The sequence below is a fragment of the Lissotriton vulgaris genome, chromosome 8, assembly GCF_964263255.1.
Source record: "Lissotriton vulgaris chromosome 8, aLisVul1.2, whole genome shotgun sequence".
NCBI classification, from domain to species: domain Eukaryota; kingdom Metazoa; phylum Chordata; class Amphibia; order Caudata; family Salamandridae; genus Lissotriton; species Lissotriton vulgaris.
This window is the reverse complement of record NC_141696.1, coordinates 1558205433-1558227590: the sequence shown is the minus strand read 5'-3', so window position 1 is coordinate 1558227590 and position 22158 is coordinate 1558205433. Positions and strand designations below refer to the sequence as shown.

Here is a 22158-nt window from a genome sequence, read left to right as displayed (position 1 = left end):
TCGAGTACAACTATCCGGCGTACTCGGATCCGGAGGAGGAACATGAACCTTGGTCTGCCGGAGGCGACCCTGAGGACCCGCAGTCGGGTCAGGAACCGCATCTCTTTGCGGCAAAAACTTCGCCAACGGAGGACTCTGCTGCCTTCAACGCGCTAATCGAGAGAGCTGCAGCTAACCACGATGTCGAGCTGCACTCCGATCCTGTGGATGTGGACTTTTTATTTGACACTTTCTCTGTGGCCGAAAAGTCAATCAAAACTTTGCCAATGCTCAAGGGAGTGCTCAAGCACGCGCAGGAGGTCTTCAAGGAGCCCACTCGGGCACGTGTCATCAATCCACGCATTGATAAAAAATATAAGGCAGCGCCCTCGGATCCAACATATATCAAGGGACACTTGCCACTAGACTCTTTGGTTGTTTCCAACGCTCGCAAGAGGGCGAACTCACAGACAACTGGTGACGCTCCTCCCCCAGACAAAGAGTCGAAAATATTTGAGGCCTCAGGGAAACGGATTGCTGCACAGGCAGCTAACATTTGGCGCATCTCAAACACGCAGGCCCTACTTGCACGCTACGATAGGGCTCATTATGACACCCTAGAAGCACTACTGCAGCACTTGCCTGACCAGTACAAGGAGGCAGGGGAGATGTTAATTCAAGAGGGAAAGCTCATCACAAACGCTTCCATAAAATGTGCGCTAGATTTGGCTGATACGGCATCCAGGGCAATCAACACTAGTGTGTTGCTCAGAAGGCATGCATGGCTTAGGATTTCAGGGTTTAAACCTGATATACAAACGACCATCCTGAACCAGACGGTTAATCCTGACCATTTGTTTGGCCCTGAGGTGGATGCGACGCTGGAGAAAATGAAAAAAGATACGGACACTGCTAAGTCTATGGGGGCCCTTCAGTCTCAGCAGTTTCGGGGTGGCTCCTTTCGCCGCTCCAATACCAGAGGCACCTCAAGGGGTCAGGCATCGCAATCCACCCAGTACTACAAAGGCAATACCCAAACCTCATACACCAACAAGGGTAGAGGTGGCTACAGAGGCAACAACATCAAAGGCAGGGGACGTGGAAACAACAGCTCCAGGTCCACCGCCGCCAACAAGCAGTGACGCCTTGTCACTGCCCCCCGACCACACAACACCGGTCGGGGGAAGACTCCAGCAGTTCCTGCCCGCGTGGAAATCCATCACCACAGACAGGTGGGTCAAGTCTCTTATCCAGTACGGTTACTGTCTGGAACTTACCTCCACTCCACCGAACATACCTCTAAGAAGCCGTCCTATGTCCGGCGAGCACTTGCTCTTGTTGCAGCAGGAAGTTCAGGTCATGCTGCAAAAAGGCGCAATAGAGCTCGTCCCACTGCAGGAAAGGGGTACAGGAGTTTACTCTCTGGACTTTCTAATCCCCAAAAAGGACGGTTCCCTGCGGCCCATCCTGGACCTCAGGCCCCTCAACTGGTACATTCTCTCGGAGCATTTCCATATGCTCACGTTGCAGCAGGTCCTCCCTCTGCTTCAACGGGGGGACTTCCTGGCTACGTTGGATCTAAAAGACGCATACTTTCATATCCCCCTGCATCCTTCCCACAGGAAGTATCTCAGATTCACGATCCAAGACCAGCACTACCAGTTCAGGGTTCTGTCGTTCGGGGTCACCACAGCGCCAAGGGTCTTTACGAAGTGCCTGGCGACTGTGGCGGCGCATCTGCGACGCCAGAACGTCCACGTCTACCCTTACCTGGACGACTGGCTCATTCAAGCAAAAACAGAACAACAGTGCGCCGACCACGTGTCCCGCACCATTCACCTCCTGCACGATCTGGGATTCTCTCTGAACTACCCGAAATCCCATCTCCAGCCCGCCCATGTACGACAGTATCTGGGCGCGACAATAAACACTCTGGCAGCCACTGCGCAGCCAAATTCAGTGAGAATCGCCAGTATCCAAACGCTGATCCAACGATTCAGACCTCAACACTCGCTTCCAGCGAAGGTGTTCATGCAGTTGATAGGCATGATGGCCTCCTGCATCTCCATTGTCCCGCACGCGAGGCTACATATGCGTCCGCTTCAGGAGTGCCTGGCACGTCAGTGGACTCAGGCTCATGGGCAACTGACAGACCTAGTGTTGGTGAGCGGTCGGGCATACAACTCTCTGCATTGGTGGAATCCACAAAACCTTTGCAAGGGCCGACCATTCCAAGAGCCTGTGCCGCAGATTATCCTGACAACGGACGCTTCTCTCCAGGGATGGGGAGCGCATGTACTCCACTACACAGTGCAGGGACTATGGACGCAACAGCAACGGAAGATGCACATCAATGTTCTCGAACTGATGGCAATCTTCATGGCACTCAAAGCCTTCAAAGTACATCTATGCAACAAGGTCGCGTTGATCCGGACGGACAACATGACAGCCATGTACTACATTCAGAAGCAGGGAGGCACACACTCTCCGCAGCTGCCTCATCTGGCTCAGAGCATGTGGAAGTGGGCCATTCAGAGGAACATCTTCCTCATGGCGGAGCATCTCCCGGGCAAGGACAACCAGATGGCGGACCTGCTCAGCAGGCACAGCCATCAAATGCACGAGTGGGAGATACATCCATCCGTACTCCAACCGTACTTCCAAAGGTGGGGTCATCCAGAGATAGACCTGTTCGCCACAGAGGAGAACGCAAAATGCCAAAGCTTCGCCGCCAGGTTCCCACACCCGCAATCACAGGGCAATGCGATGTGGATGAACTGGTCAGGCAGATTTGCGTACGCTTTTCCCCCAGCACCTCTGATACCGCTGGTGGCACGCAAGCTCAGGCAACACTCGATGACCCTCATCCTGGTTGCTCCAACGTGGGCTCGCCAACCGTGGTACACCACGTTTCTGGAACTCTCCGTGGTACCGCATCAAAGGCTTCATCTCACTCCCAGCCTTCTGACGCAGAGCCATGGCGACATTCAGCACCCAGATCCGCAACAGCTCAACCTGGCGATCTGGCTCCTGAAGTCCTAGAGTTTGGCTACCTCAGTCTTCCTCCCGATTGCATGAACATCATTCGGGAGGCAAGAAAGCCCACTACTAGAGCTTGTTATGCGGCTAAATTGAAGAGGTTTGTCATTTACTGTGTTAACCACGATATTGACCCGCTAGATGCTTCCATTCAAAACATCATTGGTTACCTGTTCCACTTGTATCAATGCAATTTGGCGTACTCTTCCATCCGCATTCACCTGTCTGCTATGGCAGCATACCTCCAGAATAGGCAACACCTGTCACTTTTTAAGGTACCTGCTATCAAGGCTTTTCTGGAAGGACTCAAGAGAGTCATTCCACCAAGGACCCCACCAGCTCCAGAATGGAACCTCAATGTGGTTCTTACAAGACTGATGGGTCCTCCCTTTGAGCCACTGCACTCTTGTGAGCTTCAGTTTCTGACTTGGAAGGTTGCTTTCTTAGTAGCAATTACATCGCTACGGAGGGTTAGCGAGTTGCAGGCGCTCACCATCCAGGAACCTTTCTTCCAAGTACATGCTAACAGGGTTGTGCTCCGCACTAACCCTAAATTCTTACCCAAGGTTGTGTCTCAATTCCATATGAACCAGACAATTGAGTTGCCGGTGATTTTCCAAAACCCAGAGACGCTGGCGGAGCGGATGCTCCACACCCTTGACATTAAAAGAGCCTTGATGTACTATGTGGACAGGACAAAAGATTTCCGCAAAACCAAGCAGCTTTTCGTTGCTTTTGCCTCACACCACAAGGGAAACGCTATCTCCAAAGCTGGGATCGCTAGGTGGATTGTGAAATGCATTCAGATCTGTTACGCTAAAGCTAAACGCACTCTCACTATCCCACCGAGAGCCCACTCCACCAGGAAGTTGGGGGCCTCTATGGCTTTCCTAGGTAACATTCCCTTAGAAGATATTTGTAGAGCAGCCACATGGTCTACTACACATACTTTCACTAAACATTACTGTGTAGACGTGCACTCCAAACAGCAGGCAGCTGTTGGTCAGGCTGTTCTCAAGACGCTTTTTCAGACTGCTGCAGCTGGCACGGGCGGCCGCCGCTAATGGAGGGACTGCTATGTATTCTATGCACAGATATGAATTCAGCAGCCCACATGCCTCGAACTGCAAATGCTACTTACCAGTATGCATCTGTTCTTGGCATGTAGGGCTGCTGACATTCATATCGCCCACCCTCCTCCCCGGCGCCTGTAGCAGCTGCAGTCTTCATATATATATATGCTCATAGCATGGTCATCACTCACATTCTTCACTCCATCTCTGCCAATGGCTAAAAACAATCTGGGGATGGAGCCGATGCCCATGCGCACTGTAGTCCAGGGGAGGAGCCACCTATCTCGTGATACTTCGAAGACTCTTCCAGGACAACAATGTGCAATCATCCGGACCCAACACTAGGCGGCGATCTATGCACAGATATGAATGTCAGCAGCCCTACATGCCAAGAACAGATGCATACTGGTAAGTAGCATTTGCAATTCAGTTCTACATACTGACTGAAATGTATTCGGAGCGCACATGCTTTGGTTGACTTCATGCATCTAGCCTGGTGCTGATAGATGGAGGTGTTTGAAATGCTAGGTGCAATCATAGGCATCAATATCACACCTGCTCCACTTACTACTATCTTGGATGAAAGTACTGACTTTCTAAGGTAATAGAGATGGTTACTGTGTGTGGCCAAATACAGGGACTCAATGGTACGGTTTAAGGGTCTCGCCTCTAAATGTAAAGACTGGCTGTAGGATACCAACAGGAGAGGTCTGGTCCACCCTTAAGCACCCATCCTCATACCCGACCGACACGTGAGGACCACTCTGTGCATACTTTACACCTCTCCCCTTTTTTACAATAGGCGAGCTGGTTGTCACATGGAGGGCTGTTACTCCATTTGTTATTAGTGACGGTCGCAGGATAACCCGTCGCTTCTGTTCTACTCGAACAAAACTACTTGCCTGTATCAAAATACCTTATTGTTTCAGAATCTATCGGCGGCCTTCGACACGGTCGACCACTCCACCTTGGTCGACCGTGTCGAGAGTATAGGTATCCGAGGCAACGCAAAAAATCTTCTTGCCTCCTTCCTGGCTAACACGACCCAGGTTGTCACTGTAGGACCATTTGAATCACCTCCCTTGTCACTGCCATGTGGTGTTCCTCAAGGCTCATCCCTTAGTCCGACACTGTTTAACATTTATGTGTCGGACCTTGCCAATGTCATCAGAGCACATGGGATGAGCCTAACATCCTACGCAGATGACACCCAATTGGTCCTCTCCGTCAAGAATGACGGGCCTCAAAAAGCTGATACATTCAATCGGCATGCAGGCAATTGGGAGCTGGATGGCCCATAATTGCCTGAAATTAAACTCTGATAAATCAGAGGTTGTCATTTTTGGCAACCTTTCCCCGGAGTGGTCCCCCTTGTGGTGGCCCTCATCCATGGGTCAGCCCCCAGAACCGGTCAACAAGGTGAGGAACCTGGGCGTTCTGTTCGACGATCGGTTGAACTTCCTCCCCCACGCCAACCAGATCTCCTCCTCAGCCTTTTACAAGCTACGGCTTATTAAGAAAATCTTGCCCTTCCTGCCCGAAAATGCCGCCAAAACATTGGTTAGTGCCCTGGTTCTCTCCACCCTAGATTATTGCAATGCTCTGTTCCTAGGTGCCCAGGAGAGAGTGTTAATGAAAATGCAGGCCATCCAGAACGCGGCAGCCAGGCTGCTAGGGCGAACCGCAAAATACCAATCAGTGTCCCCCATCATACGGCAACTCCATTGGCTCCCAGTGAAGAAAAGGATCAAGTTCAAATCATTGTGTTTGATCTACAAGGCCTTACATAACACTGGGCCAGTGTTCTTCACTCAGAATTTGACCCCCTACTGTCCTTCCAGAACACTGCGTTCCTCCGGCTCCTTCGACCTGGTGGTCCCTCGAACTAAAACGGTCCATTGGGGTGACAGACGATTTTTCGTAGCGGCACCGAAGCTGTGGAACACTCTTCCTCTTTCTATCAAGGCCAGCACTTCCCTCTGGTCTTTTCGAAAAAATCTGAAAACCTGGCTTTTTAACCTATGATCCTGACTCTCACCTAGGCACCCCTTGTGGGTCTAACATTTCAGTTATCAGCGCCGAGATGCCCTAGGGCCTTCGTTCGCGCTCTACAAATGTTATAATAAATAAATAAAATAAATAAATCCTCTGCTGGCCGTATGATCTCAAAAATATGATGTTAAATGACAATTGATATTTTACTATGATGTTAAGTTTTTAGATAAATAATAAATGAACAAATAAACATAAAATACATATGCATGTTGTGGTGACTAATACACCTATTATGTGTTGTGATATTTATCTCGCCCTTTGGGCCCTATTAGGAGGTCCCTGAATTTCTCCTCGGTAAGTGCAGCCCCCTCCCCTAGAGTTATATCTTTCCATCTTTCCCTTTTGCCTTCTTTCCCTCATGAGTGTTTATTGTTTCTCTTGCTCTGGGTGAAAGTCTGATGATAAATAATCAGTGCTGGTCCCCAGAGACGAATGCAGGTGGGCCCCACTTGCTCACTGGGTACCCTGACTCGGGGACAGGATGGGGCTAGCAGGGATTATAGGTGGAACCTTGTGGCTCTATTGAGAAAATGAGAATTACTGAACGAGTACTGGAGGCAATTTTGGTAACTATTTGCTTGGTTATTGCTCATTTCGTAATTAAAAAACTTTAGGTGCTATCTGCAGCCAATGTCTAAAGTGAAATCAACAAGGTTGGTAGTAAATTCACGAACTCCATTATTCCTTTGTGGCCAGTAACTCACACCTTGCAGTGGGGCCCAATCTCTGTTGCAATGTCTCCTGTACACTGGTGTGTTCAGTTGCTGATAAATTGAGAAATTACACAATGAAGCAAGTCTATCTTCCAGATTATGTTACTGTATGCCTAATTTGCAGGCAAACATTGCATACACATTGTCATTCAAAGTAACAGTCAGATGTGGTGGGGCCCTGCAGAGATTTCAAAGCATTTGCCTATGTTTCTGTCTTCCCTCTAGGTGGTCAGTTTGCTTCTTCCGGGGTGACACAGAGCCTTACAGATGACAACAGCACAATGTTCGACCAGGAGATGGAGGTTAAAGTAGGAAGTGAGGGTGAGTCGGTGTGTATCATTGGCTACGGGGCGGAGTGCAGGATACACAGATGAGTTTGTCTGCCTGAGTGCTGAAGACATTTGTTTTTCATTATTATCGAACATAATTTTAAAATAACATTAGATATGCATTAGGAACTGTTGAGCACAATGTATTTAAGATTAGACTGTAACACACCAATAACCGTAAGTTTTAAAAGAGAGACCGATTGTAGCCACCTTGTTCACCATTCTCCTTTTAGTATCACACTCTTATCCTACCTCAGGTGTCCATCAAACTGACTTGATTTTCAGCCCTCTTTGGAATCCCTACCTTGCCATCTAAACTTCGCCCCACATATGGACAATCTTGTCGGAGGTCCAGATTACAGGAATACAAGTCTAGAGCATCGCCTCTTAACCAATGTGTGATCTGTCCAAGTGCTTGAATCCCTTCCGGGTAAATAGTGCGCTTTATAAACCACTGATTGATTGATTGAGTCAAAAGATGGCTGCTATATTACCTGCACCATCTCTGGCACGGAGATGGCGGGGGGGGTTTGTTCACACAGCCTGCTCCTCAACTAACCACAATTGAGGTTAGGCTTGAACCTAGCAGACTCATAATGTCAATAAAATACTCATAATGCCAGCCTTAAGGAAGTCCACATTGATCCGATTGGATATGGCTAGCTTCAAAGCAGACTCAGGTCAAATTACTAGATAGACACTCATGCCTCAGCCTATCTATCAACAATGTGTTGGGCCACGTCCAGGCAAGGTTTGGACCAGAAGTTCGTATTGAATAATATGATGTCCATAATAGATGATCATTGGTAAGTGTAGAATCGAGGCAATGCTATCTATCTCTAAGATATTATTAAATAGCTCAACAATAGTTGACATAGATCCACAAATAATCCTATTAGAATGTCTGTCCAGCCTGATAACTAAAGTCTCGCAAGGGGCTCAATTGTTTCTGAGTGACTGGGCCTCAGCAGTTCATTTTCTGCCATTAACATTGGCATTTGTGCATCTTCGCGGCCTAGTGTTATCCAGTGACATTGATAGCACCAAACCGATCTGAAGACACGACTGAGAGCTTCAAAGCCTAATGATGGTCAAAAACATGGAGCCAGAAAACATCTCACTCCTAATTTGCGAGAAGCTGAAAGAGGTATTAGTGTTGGTCCGGCAGCAGATGTTTGACCAACAGACCCATGGTTAAAAAAAACCTGGTTCACCCAACAATTCTAGCTTGGGTACTAGCACCCTTGGCTACAGTTTCATAAAGACCTTCCTGTGGCTTCTCATGTCTCCACGGTTGAAGTGTGACTCTTTTCACCAGTAGTCATAAAGACTACTTTTTCTGAGTGTGTGAGAGGCAGAGAGAGAGAAAAAAAACACCAAAACCTCACATACACTCTAGCCATATTGGTGCTTTTACGCATTAACTTTGGAAGTAGTGTCAACCCAGACTAAAAAACAGGAGTGGCTCCTCAATTCGGGCAGAAGAGTGTCACTCCACTAACTAAAATGGCCCCAGAAAAGTCATGGAGATGAAAAATAAAATGTTAGTTAAATTAATTTATTACCATTTTATTTTTTCACTAAGCTGCATTATGAACCGAGTGTCAGGACGAAGCTGGGCAATTGCTGCTAAGTGGCAGCAGCAGGGAGAACTGGTGGGCGGGGTACTTGAGTTTACAGTGCGCATGTCACTTTAGCTGGCTGTCTTGCGATGGTCAGCCAGACATGTGCACTTTAAACCTCTCTAACCCAGACAGATGGGGTGCGAGCAGGCACAGGACTCCAGTACCCTTGGAGCGCCAAGCGAGGCCTCTCCCTCCAATCCTGGTCATTCTCTCATACCAGGTAACAGCACGAGAGCAGCACCAGGATTGGTGAGGGGAGTTGCCTACTCATTTTACTCATTTTAAATGATCTAGAAATCTGTGAGCCTCAGAAAACCTGCTGTTGACCAATGACTCCTAAAGACAGAGCTGGTGGCAGAGCCTTCTCACTGCTAATATCACGGCCTATAGAATCCGATTAATCCATGACAACGCAGCATATGGAACTCTCATTCCTGACACTAAAACCCATGAAAATCTTCTGTAATTTTTATTTTTTATTAAGCCAAAAAAAAAAACCATTAATGGATCTGGCCCTTCATCATAATCAAAACCAAACAATTTTTAAGACTTGCATTCTAACACCTAATAATTTGTAGCAAAGAAGCAATTATTCTTTTATGGAAGGTGCATTTGTGCTGAAGTGCTTTGAAAAGCTATGGTAAAAGGTTTCCTTTTCCTTCCCTTTCCCCCCTCCCCATGCTCCCTTCCCTTTCTCTTCTCACTTGGGAAGTATAAAAGTGAATCAATGTAAAGTGAGACATTGCTTTTGGTTTGTTCTATCTTGATGATAATTCCTGTCGTAGTTATAATATTATAAGTAATATCATTGCTCTTTTTTTCTTTTCCCTTTAAAAAAAATGAAAAGTGCATGTAGGTTGTTAGAGAATACTTCTCCTCAATGACACCATAACACACAGAATCATTCTCGTCACAAACACCACAACCTAAAAAATGCTGTCACCATAACTGGGAGAATCCTTGTTGCTGACTTCACCTATAGAATCCTTCTCGTCCCTTGTAACACATCCTATAGAATCATCATTGCTGATATCACAACCTATAGAATCTTAAATTGCTGGCACCAGGCCTATGTAATACTCATTAATGCAAAAGAAATGTGTACACTAATATATTTTTGTGCTTACGTTAGCATAACTAGGCTCCAAAAAGCCCCCTAGAGTAGGCCTGGTTTAGTATTCAGCATTTCAAAAGAGCCCCCCTTCATTCCGTGTCTTCCGCACTCCCTTCTCTGGCTGCACAAGAAGACAAGTTGTGTTTATTCACTCCCTGCTCCTGTAATGAAGTGTTTTTTATAAATGATGTGACTGACAAGGTGTTCTCACTGTTTCTTAGTTTTCTTCGATGTTCCTAAAAGGCTACATGTTTCAAGGACTTTCCCTGTTCTGCAGATTACTTTGATAATCCATGTCTTGTATGTAGGTTAAAAGCCTTAGGTTAATATTCATATTGAGAGGGTTTTCAAAATGGGATTAGGTTTCTAACAAATAATTCTAAAATGTCTGTTGGTTAATGAAATGCTTCTTTCCTTGACTGCCTGCGGTGATACTGCACACATTCCTGAGGGATTGTCTTATACTGCTGAATTGTTATAAAAGAGGACACATTTGTGATACATGCTAATACATTCTCCTCCATGTCAGACTGTTGACTGATTTAAACTTAGAATTATCCTTGGGCACAGCTATTTGATTGATTGCTTTTTATTTACATACCGTTTGACCTTAAGTAAATCTCATGATTATTATTGTTTATAATCAATCAATCAATCAATCAGTGACACTTATAAAGCGCGCTACATACCCGTAGGGTCTCAAGGCGCTGGGGGGGGGGGGGGGGGGGGGGTGCCGCTACTGCTCGAACAGCCAGGTCTTCAGCTTCTTCCTGAAGGAGAGGTGGTCTTGGGTCAGGCGCAGGTCGGACGGGAGGGAGTTCCAGGTCTTGGCGGCCAGGTAGGAGAAGGACCTTCCTCCTGTAGTCGCTCTTCGGATGCGGGGGACGGCGGCGAGGGCGTGGTTGGCTGAACGGAGGTGGCGTTTGGGAGCGTAGAATTTGACTCGGCTGTTGAGGTAGCTCGGGCCTTGGTCGTGTAGGGCTTTGTGTGCGTGGGTGAGGAGGCGGAAGGTGATTCTCTTGTTGACGGGGAGCCAGTGAAGGTCTCTCAGATGTCCGGAGATGTGGCTGGATCGTGGGATGTCGAGGATGAGTCTGGCTGAGGCGTTTTGGATCCGCTGGAGTCTCTTCTGGAGCTTGGCGGTGGTACCGGCGTAGAGGGCGTTGCCGTAGTCCAGTCGGCTGGTGACGAGGGCCTGGGTGACGGTCTTCCTGGTCTCGGTGGGGATCCACCAGAAGATCTTTCGTAGCATGCGTAGGATGTTGAAGCACGCCGAGGAGACGTTGTTGACTTGCCTGGTCATGGAGAGGGAGGAGTCCAGGATGAAGCCCAGGTTACGTGCATGGTCTGTCGGTTTGGGTGCGGTGCCCAGGGCGGGAGGCCACCAGGAGTCGTCCCAGGCGGAGGGAGAGGAGCCCAGGATGAGGACCTCCGTCTTGTCCGAGTTCAGTTTCAGGCGGCTGGTCGTCATCCACTCGGCTACCTCTTTCATCCCTTCGTGCAGGTTGGCTCTGGCGGCGGCGGGGTCGTTGGTCAGGGAGAGGATCAGCTGGGTGTCGTCGGCGTAGGAGATTATGCTGAGGTGGTGTTTGCGTACGATGGCCGCGAGGGGGCTCATGTAGACGTTGAAGAGGGTGGGGCTCAGGGATGATCCTTGGGGGACGCCGCAGATGACTTCGGAGGCCTCTGACTTGTACGGTGGTAGGCGGACTCTCTGTGTTCTTCCGTCGAGGAAGGAGATGATCCATTCCAGCGCCTTGTCCTGGATTCCGATGTTGCTGAGGCGCTGTACTAGGGTGCGGTGGCAGACCGTGTCGAATGCCGCGGAGAGGTCTAGGAGGATGAGGGCCGCTGTTTCTCCATTGTCCATCAGGGCTCGGATGTCATCGGTGGCGGCGATGAGGGCGGTCTCGGTGCTGTGTTTGGCTCGGAAGCCGGACTGTGAGGGGTCGAGGGATCCGTTCGTCTCGAGGAAGGCGGCCATCTGCTTGTTGACGGTCTTCTCGATGACTTTGGCTGGAAACGGGAGAAGCGAGATGGGGCGGTAATTCTTGAGGTCGGTGGGGTCCGCTGTTGGTTTCTTGAGTAGGGCGCTGAGTTCGGCGTGTTTCCAGCTCTCAGGGAAAATGGCGGTTTCGAAGGAGGTGTTGATGATGTCTCGCAGGTGGGGTGCGATGACAGCGTCGGCCCTGTTGAAGACGTGGTGAGGGCAGGGGTCGGTCGGTGATCCGGAGTGGATGGAGTTCATCGTGCGGATGGTGTCTTCGGTGCTGATCGGGGTCCAGGCGTGGAGGGTGGTGGTTTATACTAATGCTGATTTGATTTGACTTGACTAACCATATGATTTTCTTTGTGAATTTTTCTTATACTGTAAACAAATTTGGTAGGGCTGCTGCCTGGCATAGACTCACATGGCCCGGGCTGTCTTATCGGCCTTTTGGTTGCTTTTTAGCAAAAGCGCCCATAGAATTTGGCAGAAGAGATTGTTTACTGCAAACTGATTAGTGCCAACGGGTGTAAATATGATGCAAATTATTAATTGAAATTTGCACTCCCCAAATTAATAGAAATAGATTTTCCCGACTTCTGACTAGAATTGCGCAGAGCACAACCCGAATGTATTGAAGCTGCCAGTGACTTCATGGTAATAAAGAAGGTTTGTGAACTGAGTTGTCTTGCGTATGAGGTTGTGTGTGGGGTTTTATTATGTGGGTTTTAATGCGCCATGATTTGGATGATTTTGAGGGCGTAATTATCCTGCTGAGTGGTGTTGTATTGTGTTTTGTGTTTTATGTGGCGTTTGAGTATCATTGTTTAGCATTTTATGAAATCGGAATTTACTTTTGTATTGTGCTTTTTTATGAAAATTATTATATGACTAATTGAAATTGTTCTGATAAAAAGTATTGTGGGTTTTTGGTTTATTGTGGTTTTTGAAGATCTTGAAATAGTTATCTGCTTAAGGTATAAAGGTGTATGACGCATCACAAAAGGTTTGTAGGTTGGGGTTCTACAAATCCTTAATGGTCAGGTGACAATTGAATTAATCGGGGTTGTGTTATACAGGTCTTCATGCACAGGAAGTGAACTCCCAGACTCAAAGATAGATACTGCTGGTCAAGAGTCTGTCTTGGTGGGACTGAAGTTTAATGTTTTCCTTTGTTAGTAGTTAGATTTATTCCTGGTAGGCAGACAAGGTTATCGTTTCCTTGTTAAAAAACAAAACGTTTCCAGTCTAGTTTTGAAATTGTTTTGTGATTGGTTAGTTGCTTGTGTTGGTTGCCCAATCTAGCTTTGAGAGAAAATGGGTTTTGCTTCAAAGGGTCAAAATTACCTGTTTCGGTGGCAGTCGTCCTCCTCGATCTAAGCGCTGCATTTGACACGGTAAACCATAAAATTTTAGTGCAGCGTCTCCTTGACATAGGAATATCAGGCAGAGCCCTAGAGTGGTTTAAATCTTTTCTGAGCAACAGAACCTTTCAGGTATATGAAGAAAATACCATCTCCTCCAGCAAACCTTTGGGCTGTGGAATCCCACAGGGCTCATCTTTGAGTCCGACGTTATTTAACGTCTACATGAGACCGCTGGCTGAGATCGTCCGTCCGTATGGCATCAAGATCATTACCTACGTGGACGATACTCACCTGGTGGTCTCTCTGGCACAGGAAGACTGCTCCTCAGCCAGGGCGGATCTGACGGGCTGTCTAGAGAAAGTCAAAAGCTGGATGACTAAGTCTTGTCTCAAGCTCAATGGAGACAAGACTGAGCTTATCTTGCTGGGCCGATCCGGTCCAGCCTCTATCAACTCGATCTGGCCCCGCTGTCTGGGCCCGCCACCGGCACCCAAGGACACCATAAAGAGCCTCGGAATATGGCTAGATAGGTCTCTGACGTTTGACTATCAAGCAACCAGACTGTCTGCCACCTGCTTTGGCCTCCTTAGAATCCTCAGGAAGATTCTCCCCCTGTTACCTTTCGAAGCTAAACAAACTGTGATACAGGGCCTGATCCAATCTCGTTTGGACTTTGGTAATGCTCTGTATTTAGGAGTCCCTGATTTTACCTTGCGTAAACTGCAGGTAATCCAAAATTGTGCTGCCCGTACGCTACTGCAAATTCCCCGCAGGATATCTGCTAAGCCCGGGCTGAAAAGCCTACATTGGCTTCCTGTTAGGGAGAGAATTAGCTTTAAGTCCCTTTGTATTGCCCATCAGGAATTCTGGGCAACTGGCCCGGCGATTAACCTCTCTCTAATCACTCCGTATCATCCCGGCAGACAACTACGTTCAGCTCTTGCCTTTTTGGCTAAAGTGCCCAAGATCAGGAGAACAAGAGCAGGAGGTCGCTCTTTCTCCTTCAATGTGGCCAAGCTGTGGAATGCTCTCCCTTTCTACCTAAGATCCAATCCGGACCTGATCTCCTTTCGTAAACAACTGAAAACGTTCCTGTTCAACAAGTAGAGCGTCCCCTCGGCCCTTATGTCTCTTCTAAATAGCACTCTCAGTCTCAGCGCTTGGACGCCTCAGGGCAGCTACGTGCGCTTTATAAAAATCATTTTCATTTCATTGGTTAGTTGCTTGTGTTGGTTGCCCAAACTAGCTTTGAGAGAAAATGGGTTTTGCTTTGAAAGGGTCTAAATTCCCTGTTTGCGGTGGAAACAACATTCCGCCTAAAGGTTCCCCTACTCAAGATATCTTATTAAACTCGGGACTTAATACATGTCTTTACTTAAAAGAATGGCATAAAATCACTTATGATGCTAAAAGCTTGTAGTTTCTTTTAGGAGGTACTTTCAGTGTGAGAAAAATTCAATTAAATTTTTGTGGCATGCAATGTTAGACCTACACAGTTTGACGCTTTGAATGAATGGGATTATATATATTAGATTTTTTTTCATGCATAAGTAGTAGTTAAGATGTTTGAGTTTTGTTCTTTAAAATTATTTCTGTAGGGGAACCTGGAAAATTATTATAACTTCCATGGGTATTTTGGTTAGTCTTCAAACTGGATATGTTCTACCTAATTCAGAAATCTAGTCACATAATGTAATTGTGTCTTGGAGTAAAATGTTACCAAATAGGGATATATCTAGGGGTGTTTTTCTGAAAATACATATACTAATTTGTTACATGAGTATTTAGAAATTAATAATGTTTTGTAAGATGCATGTATGTACACATTTGCCATCTTCTGCTGCAAACAGAGCGAGCTACAATCAACTTCCTTTGTCCTACCCTTTGAGCTGTAGTGTCATTATTTCGTTCTTCATGATGAAGAGTTGCTGGAAATTAGTGATGTAAATTTTGCTCTTACATTGGATGACTTTCTTAATAATGGGGAATTATGTTTTATTGTTATTAATAATCATTGTAAACCAATTAAATCCAATACTATTAATAATAATACTGAGAAGAGTGTATTTAGAATGAATGATGTGGAACCACCAGAGTTTTTAATGAGAGAAGACTGAAAATGCGCAAAAATACTGAAAGGAGGGAGACTATGTTGCAGAAGGAAGCTGAAGAGAGGTATAGACATTTTATAAGTACATCCCAGACTTAGAATTGAAGAAATGAGCTGTATGTGTGACTTTAGAAACCTTGAAATTCATAAATGTTTGAAACGGTTGGAGAGAGTGTAGTGTTATTTTGTGATTAGTGATGAATATATGGAGGGTGAAAATCTTCTAGCGAGATGTATTTTGTTTGTGGAAAGTCTGTTTATTTTTGATGCGTAATTAGGTGGATAGTTGTTTTAACCTTCGTTTTTCCTAGAGTGTATCATCTGAAAGAAATGAGTGACAGTGGCTTAAAGGGGTAGAATGGGGTCTTAGACATGTGTTAATAGATAGTTGTGGTATGTTGATTCCTTCAATTCGTGTTGCTTTGAATTATGTAAAAATTTGAAAGTTGTCAACATTGGTAGATCGACTTACTACTAACATTGCCGGTGCATTAACCAAGATTAATAAAGAGATGATTGCCATCCATGTGATGGTAATCCAGAACAGGATGGCTTTAGGCATCTTGCTTGCAAAAGAGTGTGGTGTTTGTTGTGAGTTCAAGGCATGCAGTGATGTATGTTTGTTTCTTCTAACAGCATGAGGATAAGTGAATGTATTCCAAATGTTATTAACATGTCAAACTGAAACGTTGGAAGAGACTGGTATGTGGGAAGCTGTTGGTTCATGCTAGATTGTAAAACAATTTGCAAAATTTGATTAAAAAGTTGATAATGTGGGCAATAGATTGCTTAGGCTTATACCAGTAGCCGTTATTATAAACATTCTTGTCTTAATTGGTTTGTGTCTTCTATTGAAGCTTTTTTTACATTATTTTAAGGATATGTTTTAGATTAAATGGAGAAAAGAAAGTGATGACAGCAAAGAAAAGGAAATGGGATGATGTAGAAATGGAAAAGATGAAGTCTCAGATTAATGATGAGCTGGAAGTTTTGGAAAAAGCTGATGAAAGAAATCTGATTCAGTGTCAATATTCATGTCTTAGAAGCCCTACGTAGTCAGAAGTCTGCTTCAACAGGGCCTTGTAAGATACATTAGATTCCACCACAAATTGAATTTTTCCAGTAAATACAAAAGGATTGCTAATTGCAGCATGGTGTAAATAAGTATGCAAAAATCTAAAACAATCACTACTAAATATTTTTAGGAATTATCCATTCACAAGGGACCTCAGTCTTTAATGAATAAGAGAGATGTATACTCTTACAAAAACAGTGGTGATCATTTTTTTTAAAGAGAGGGCAGTACATCTATCCAGTTCACAGTGATGTGATACCTAGATTGAAAAGTCGGAGAAGGATTACATTTGTGCAGTGGGTCATAGTGGCACTACTGACCAATGCAGTGTTATCCGTGATATTGCTGATCTTAAGAGGGAATGTGTTATTAAGTGATCACAGGGGGCTTATGAAGGACTGATATTCCTGGGTGAGCAACACAGCAGGATATTTCCTGGTAAAGAAGACCTACCTATCTTGGATAAGTGACCTTGCAGATGCTTCTAGACTACCTTACCCTTCCCATAGGTCCCTGACCCAGCACTTGATGATCTTCAAGTTAGAAGTTAATTGCTAGACTGAATGAACCTTGTCCATCACTCATTTTCTTGGTATTCTCCTGTTGTAGCCCTTCCTATAAGTAAATTAACCAATATTTCTCTCTCAAGGATTCCCCGAATACTACGTGTTTTATTAGATCTCCCAAAAGCACCCTGAAATAGGACTGCTCACACTTCTCATTTAGCAGTACAGCTCTGTGCTTAGTTCCTTTTTATAATACATTCTCTACATCATATTCTCCTGTTTCCTTTCATTCTGCAGCACACCCTGCGGGAGCAGGAAGTAAGAGTGAGAAAGAGCCTGAAACATGGTTACTAAAATATACCCAGAGAACCAATAAGAGTGAGCGACGCTTCGCCTGCAGCGAGTGTGGGAAGAAATTTAACAAGAAGGAGCTTCTTATGGCACATCAAAGAGTGCATGCTGGACTGAGACCTTTTCCCTGCTCTGAGTGTGATAAGAGCTTTAATAGGATGTCATGTCTTATAAATCATCTAAAATACCACACAGGAGTGAGGCCCTTTCATTGCTCTATATGTGAAAAAAGCTTTACTGAAAAGTCAAGTCTCGTAAATCATGAACGTTTCCATAAAGATGTGATGCTCTATCATTGCGCTGTTTGTGGAAAGAGTTTTACTGAAAAGTCAAGTCTCACAAGACACCAGAGATTCCATACAGGAGTGAGGCCCTTTCACTGCTTTGAATGTGAAAAGAGCTTTACTCGCAAAGCACACCTTCTAGAGCACCAAAGAACGCACACTGGAGTGAAGCCATATCGCTGTACTGAGTGTGAGAAGAGCTTTACTCAAAAGCAAAACCTTCTAACGCATCAAAGACTCCACACTGGAGTGAGGCCTTTCCAGTGCACGGAGTGTGGGAAAGGCTTCGCTCAAAAGACAAACCTTCTAAGTCATCAAAAAATGCATACAGAGTGAGGTCCTCTGTATTCATCCCTTATTAGAAGTGATGTACACAGAAGTAGATTCCTTTCTCTGACTGTCAGAAGAGATACATTTTCAAGTCACACTGTACACGTTCTCTTTGGACGCGGTGGTATGTTGAACTAATTTCATCTTTATTATAACACATTTGTATTTCTCATTGATTTTCAGCTCATATCTCATATGTATTAATCAGTCCTTCACACAAAAGAGTTTTTATTCTCCTTTAAGGGGTAGATACATTCACACAAAGGGGCACTTTCTTCTTTAAGGGGGTCCAATATTAACAAAAGATTCCTTTCTCCGTTTAGAGATGGGCACAGTATTCAATTTCTTCAGTTTGTGTTCTGCTCTTCCCTGGCAAACAGAGAGAGGGCAGCAGTCAGAAAACCTGTGGGATGGCCCAAATCTATTTTCCCCACACCCCCTTCTCTCCTTCTACACCGGTCTTCCAAACTTGCCCTTCTCCGGTGAAGTGTTCATCATTTGAAAGAGGTGGGTTTGGGGGGGCAGCAGGCAGGACAAATCTTGAATGCTGAAAACCTCTTCTGTTGCCTTCTCCAATGACTGATTCAGAAAGGGGGTGGTGATGAACAGAGTGTCTGAATTAAGCAGACCACTCTTACCAAGTCAAGAGATCAGGGCTTAATCCATCACCGTTATTTAGCTCACTGCATCACCCCAGTTCAGAACCTGGCTATATGCAAATTAGCCTGACCCAGTGCCTCATGGGAACAGGGCAGACCAAACTACCAAGCCAATTCTTCACCGGAAAGGAGACAAGCTTCCGGGGACCGGTTTCTGGCATTTCAGCCGTCGTCGGCCCGGCTTGCTTGAATCCTGGTGGTGCAGTGAGCAAGGGACTCATGTCTGAGTATACCCTGCCACACCTGTAGTGGCCAAAAACGATTCAGAAAGGGGGTGGTGATGAACAGAGTGTCTGAATTAAGCAGACCACTCTTACCCAGTCAAGAGATCAGGGCTTAATCCATCACCGTTATTTAGCTCACTGCATCACCCCAGTTCAGAACCTGGCTATATGCGAATTAGTCTGACCCAGTGCCTCATGGGAACAGGGCAGACCAAACTACCGGAAGCTTGTTTCCTTCCCAGTATAAGAATTGGCTTGGTAGTTTGGTCTGCCCTGTTCCCATGATGCACTGGGCCAGGCACAGACTAATTTGCATGTAGCCAGGTTCTGAGCTGGGATGGTGCAGTGAGCTAAAAAACGGTGATGGTTCAAGACCTGATCTTTGGACTGGGTAGGAGTGTTCTGCTTAATTCAGATACTCTGTCCATCACCACCCCCTTTTCTGAGTCATTTTGTCCACCATAAGCGTGGAAGGGTATACTCAGATGTGAGTCCCTTGCTCACTGCACCATCAGGATTCAAGCAAGCCGGGCCGAAGACGGCTGAAATGCCAGAAACCGGTCCCTGGAAGCTTGTTTCCTTCCCAGTATAAGAATTGGCTTGGTAGTTTGGTCTGCCCTGTTCCCATGATGCACTGGGCCAGGAACAGACTAATTTGCATGTAGCCAGGTTCTGAGCTGGGATGGTGCAGTGAGCTAAAAAACGGTGAGGGTTCAAGCCCTGATCTTTGGACTGGGTAGGAGTGTTCTGCTTAATTCAGATACTCTGTCCATCACCACCCCCTTTTCTGAATTGTTTTCTCCAATGACTGGACATGCATAAATCAGAGAAAGGGGTTGGACTGTCCTGTCTACCATCTTCCTATTTCTGTTTGGTTCTCTGGTTCTGAGAGGATGTAAAGACCAGAGAAACAAGCTTCTTTGTAGTCTGGAAAATCTGTTCTTGCGAGGGGCTGGTCCTTTTTTCATGGGGCAATGTCACCTTTAACCTACTGCAGATTGCTCTTGCATCTGGCCCTTTCCACAAACCAAGCAAATGGTGGAAAGTCTCCTGGAGTCTTTATCACATTGGAGACTCAGGTAGGCTAACATCTTCCTAGCCACAGGAGCCAACATTGGCCTTGGCATTCTCCAATCTCTGGAGACCCCAAAACACTTACCCTGCTTCTGTGGCTGTGTGCATATTCAACAGGTAGTCACAAAACTCCAGCCGGGTATCCTACAGGCCTCTGCTCGTCTCAGTGTGACACTAGAGTAGGCTGCCGATTTTGGTTGCAACAGGTGGGAAAATCCAATCTTTCCACACTCTGGCTGTGGGGTTTAAGAATCTTGTTACACATACTTTATTTAGTATTTGAGTTGGGTCTTTTCTGTGCACTGCAAAAAGGAGCTTTTCTTTGAAATGTCCTTTTAACATCACCAACTTATACAGACAGTGTTACAATAAAAAGTTTAAAATTCTGTGTTTGTACCTGAAATTAAAGTGAAACATCTAAGAAAATGATCATACCATATGATCAAGGTCACTGAAATTGTGCAACATGAGAGGGCCACATTATGGAGCAAGGTTCAGTAAATTATGCAGCAAGAAAAGACAAATTATGCAGCATAATGCAGCACATTTTGCGATAGTATTGCCTCATTATTTCGTAATTTTTAAAGTTTTTAATATCGTCTGGTTATTCGTTGCACCTCGTTAGTTCCTGTTTAACACCCAAAGATATCAATAAGCAACAGAAAGGGGACCAATCCAGCTTTGCAAAAGGCCCCCCACTGCCCTGCAACATGTATCACTGCATCTTTAGTAACTTTTAAACCGTTTGAGCTAGAAACAACATTTTTTTGTTGAAATCTGGAGATTATGCAGCAGATGATGGATTATGTGGCAAATGCAGCAATTCATTAATTATGCTAAAATCGCTGCGGACGCACAATTGCATAGTTCTAGTGGCACTGCATATAATGGACTATTGTAAGTTATTTGTCAATGTTACAGATATATGTATTAGCCTTTGCAAACTCCGAGGACTCTTTCTCAGATTTGTATTGATTGAAATAAAATGCATTTGTAAAATGAATTTATCAGAGAAAAAAGTATTTTTCAAAGTAATAAAATGTTCAATTTTACATTCATGGATCAGACAAGTAACGTGGTTTACGGCTAGAAAAGATGTGCTTGATTGCTGTTTGTATCTTCTGCGAAAGGGCATGTGAAAGTAGTGTCATCAATGTCCTTAAGAGCCAGTTGAAAACACTCAGGCTTGGTAAGGATGTCATGAAACCATAGTGTTACAAACGTGTTGGACAACTTGTGCAGATATAAGATGGAACAATAGGTGGGCGTGGAATTAAATGACTCAAATTCTTTAAGTCATGATTTGGCACTATGGAGATCAGAATATAACTTAAGGTTCACCAGAAGGTGATTTATAGGCTGTACTGTACACCTGTAGGAAAGTTTAGATTGTCTTTAATTAAATCAGAACTTTATTGGACTTTGTGTTCTCACCCAGGAAACATATGGTCATTAATTATTTGATTGTGGATGGGAGTGAAATTCTGGAGTGAGGTATTTAAACACTTGGAACTGAAACTGGAAATAAAACTTAACACATCTCCTATCATAGTGCAGGTTCAAGTTATTAAACATTATGTTGATCTCTTTCTCTCAGAAAAATTAGCTTGTAGGTGAAAGGCATCATAAATGGTGGATGGGTGGGTTCCAGTAAGAAACAGTTATGTATGATAAAATGAGAGATTTGATTCAGCACTATGGCATATGATTCATCTTGAACAAGTTATATGCATGTTTTGATATAACTTTGTAAAGTGTTTCTATTTATTATTTTATTTAATGTTTCTTTTCCCCTTCTTATTTTGTGTATGTTATTGAAAATTTGAGGTTTGTACTATTGTTCAGTTGTTTAGGGTTGTAAATTGGTATCTTATATTAATTAATGATATTGCTCTACCTAAATTGTACAGACCCATTGAGAAATGTAAATAAAGTATTTTAAAAAACAAACGTCTTCTTGAATCCATGATCTTAATAAAACAGGAATATTTTATGCTCTTGCTGTGCCAAGTATGAATATAGATTTATTCAGAAGTGTGCTGCAGTTGCAGTGTTTTTAGAATTACATAACTTAGAAGTTGATGACACCTGACATTACACTTGTTGTGATGAAGCTACTGTCCTGGTCAGGTGGACTGCGGCTGACTGGGGAACAAATGTATATCTCCTGCAAGCTGTGCTACAAGACATTTTCTACTCGGCTGACTAATCCACATAGGGAATACAAACATATCCTGGTATGCTCATTCTGTATAAACATAGCT

General features: G+C 44.9%; 1 protein-coding gene across 3 annotated transcripts in view; it reads left to right on the top strand.

Annotated features, from left to right (window-relative positions):
* LOC147700402 (uncharacterized) overlaps positions 1–21844 on the top strand; it is a 136238-nt gene extending 114394 nt beyond the window's left edge. For 2 of the 3 annotated variants that reach the window (XM_086935753.1, XM_086935754.1), the window contains 3 exons: positions 7085–7180; positions 17270–18519; positions 19630–21844. In XM_086935753.1, coding sequence (XP_086791879.1) covers positions 7085–7180; positions 17270–17943 — 770 coding nt within the window. In that variant the 3' untranslated portion in view covers positions 17944–18519; positions 19630–21844. Of the gene's footprint in view, positions 1–7084; positions 7181–17269; positions 18530–19629 lie in introns of those variants that run through there. The other variant, XM_086935755.1, reaches the window with a different exon arrangement.
* Positions 21845–22158: the final 314 nt, after the last annotated feature.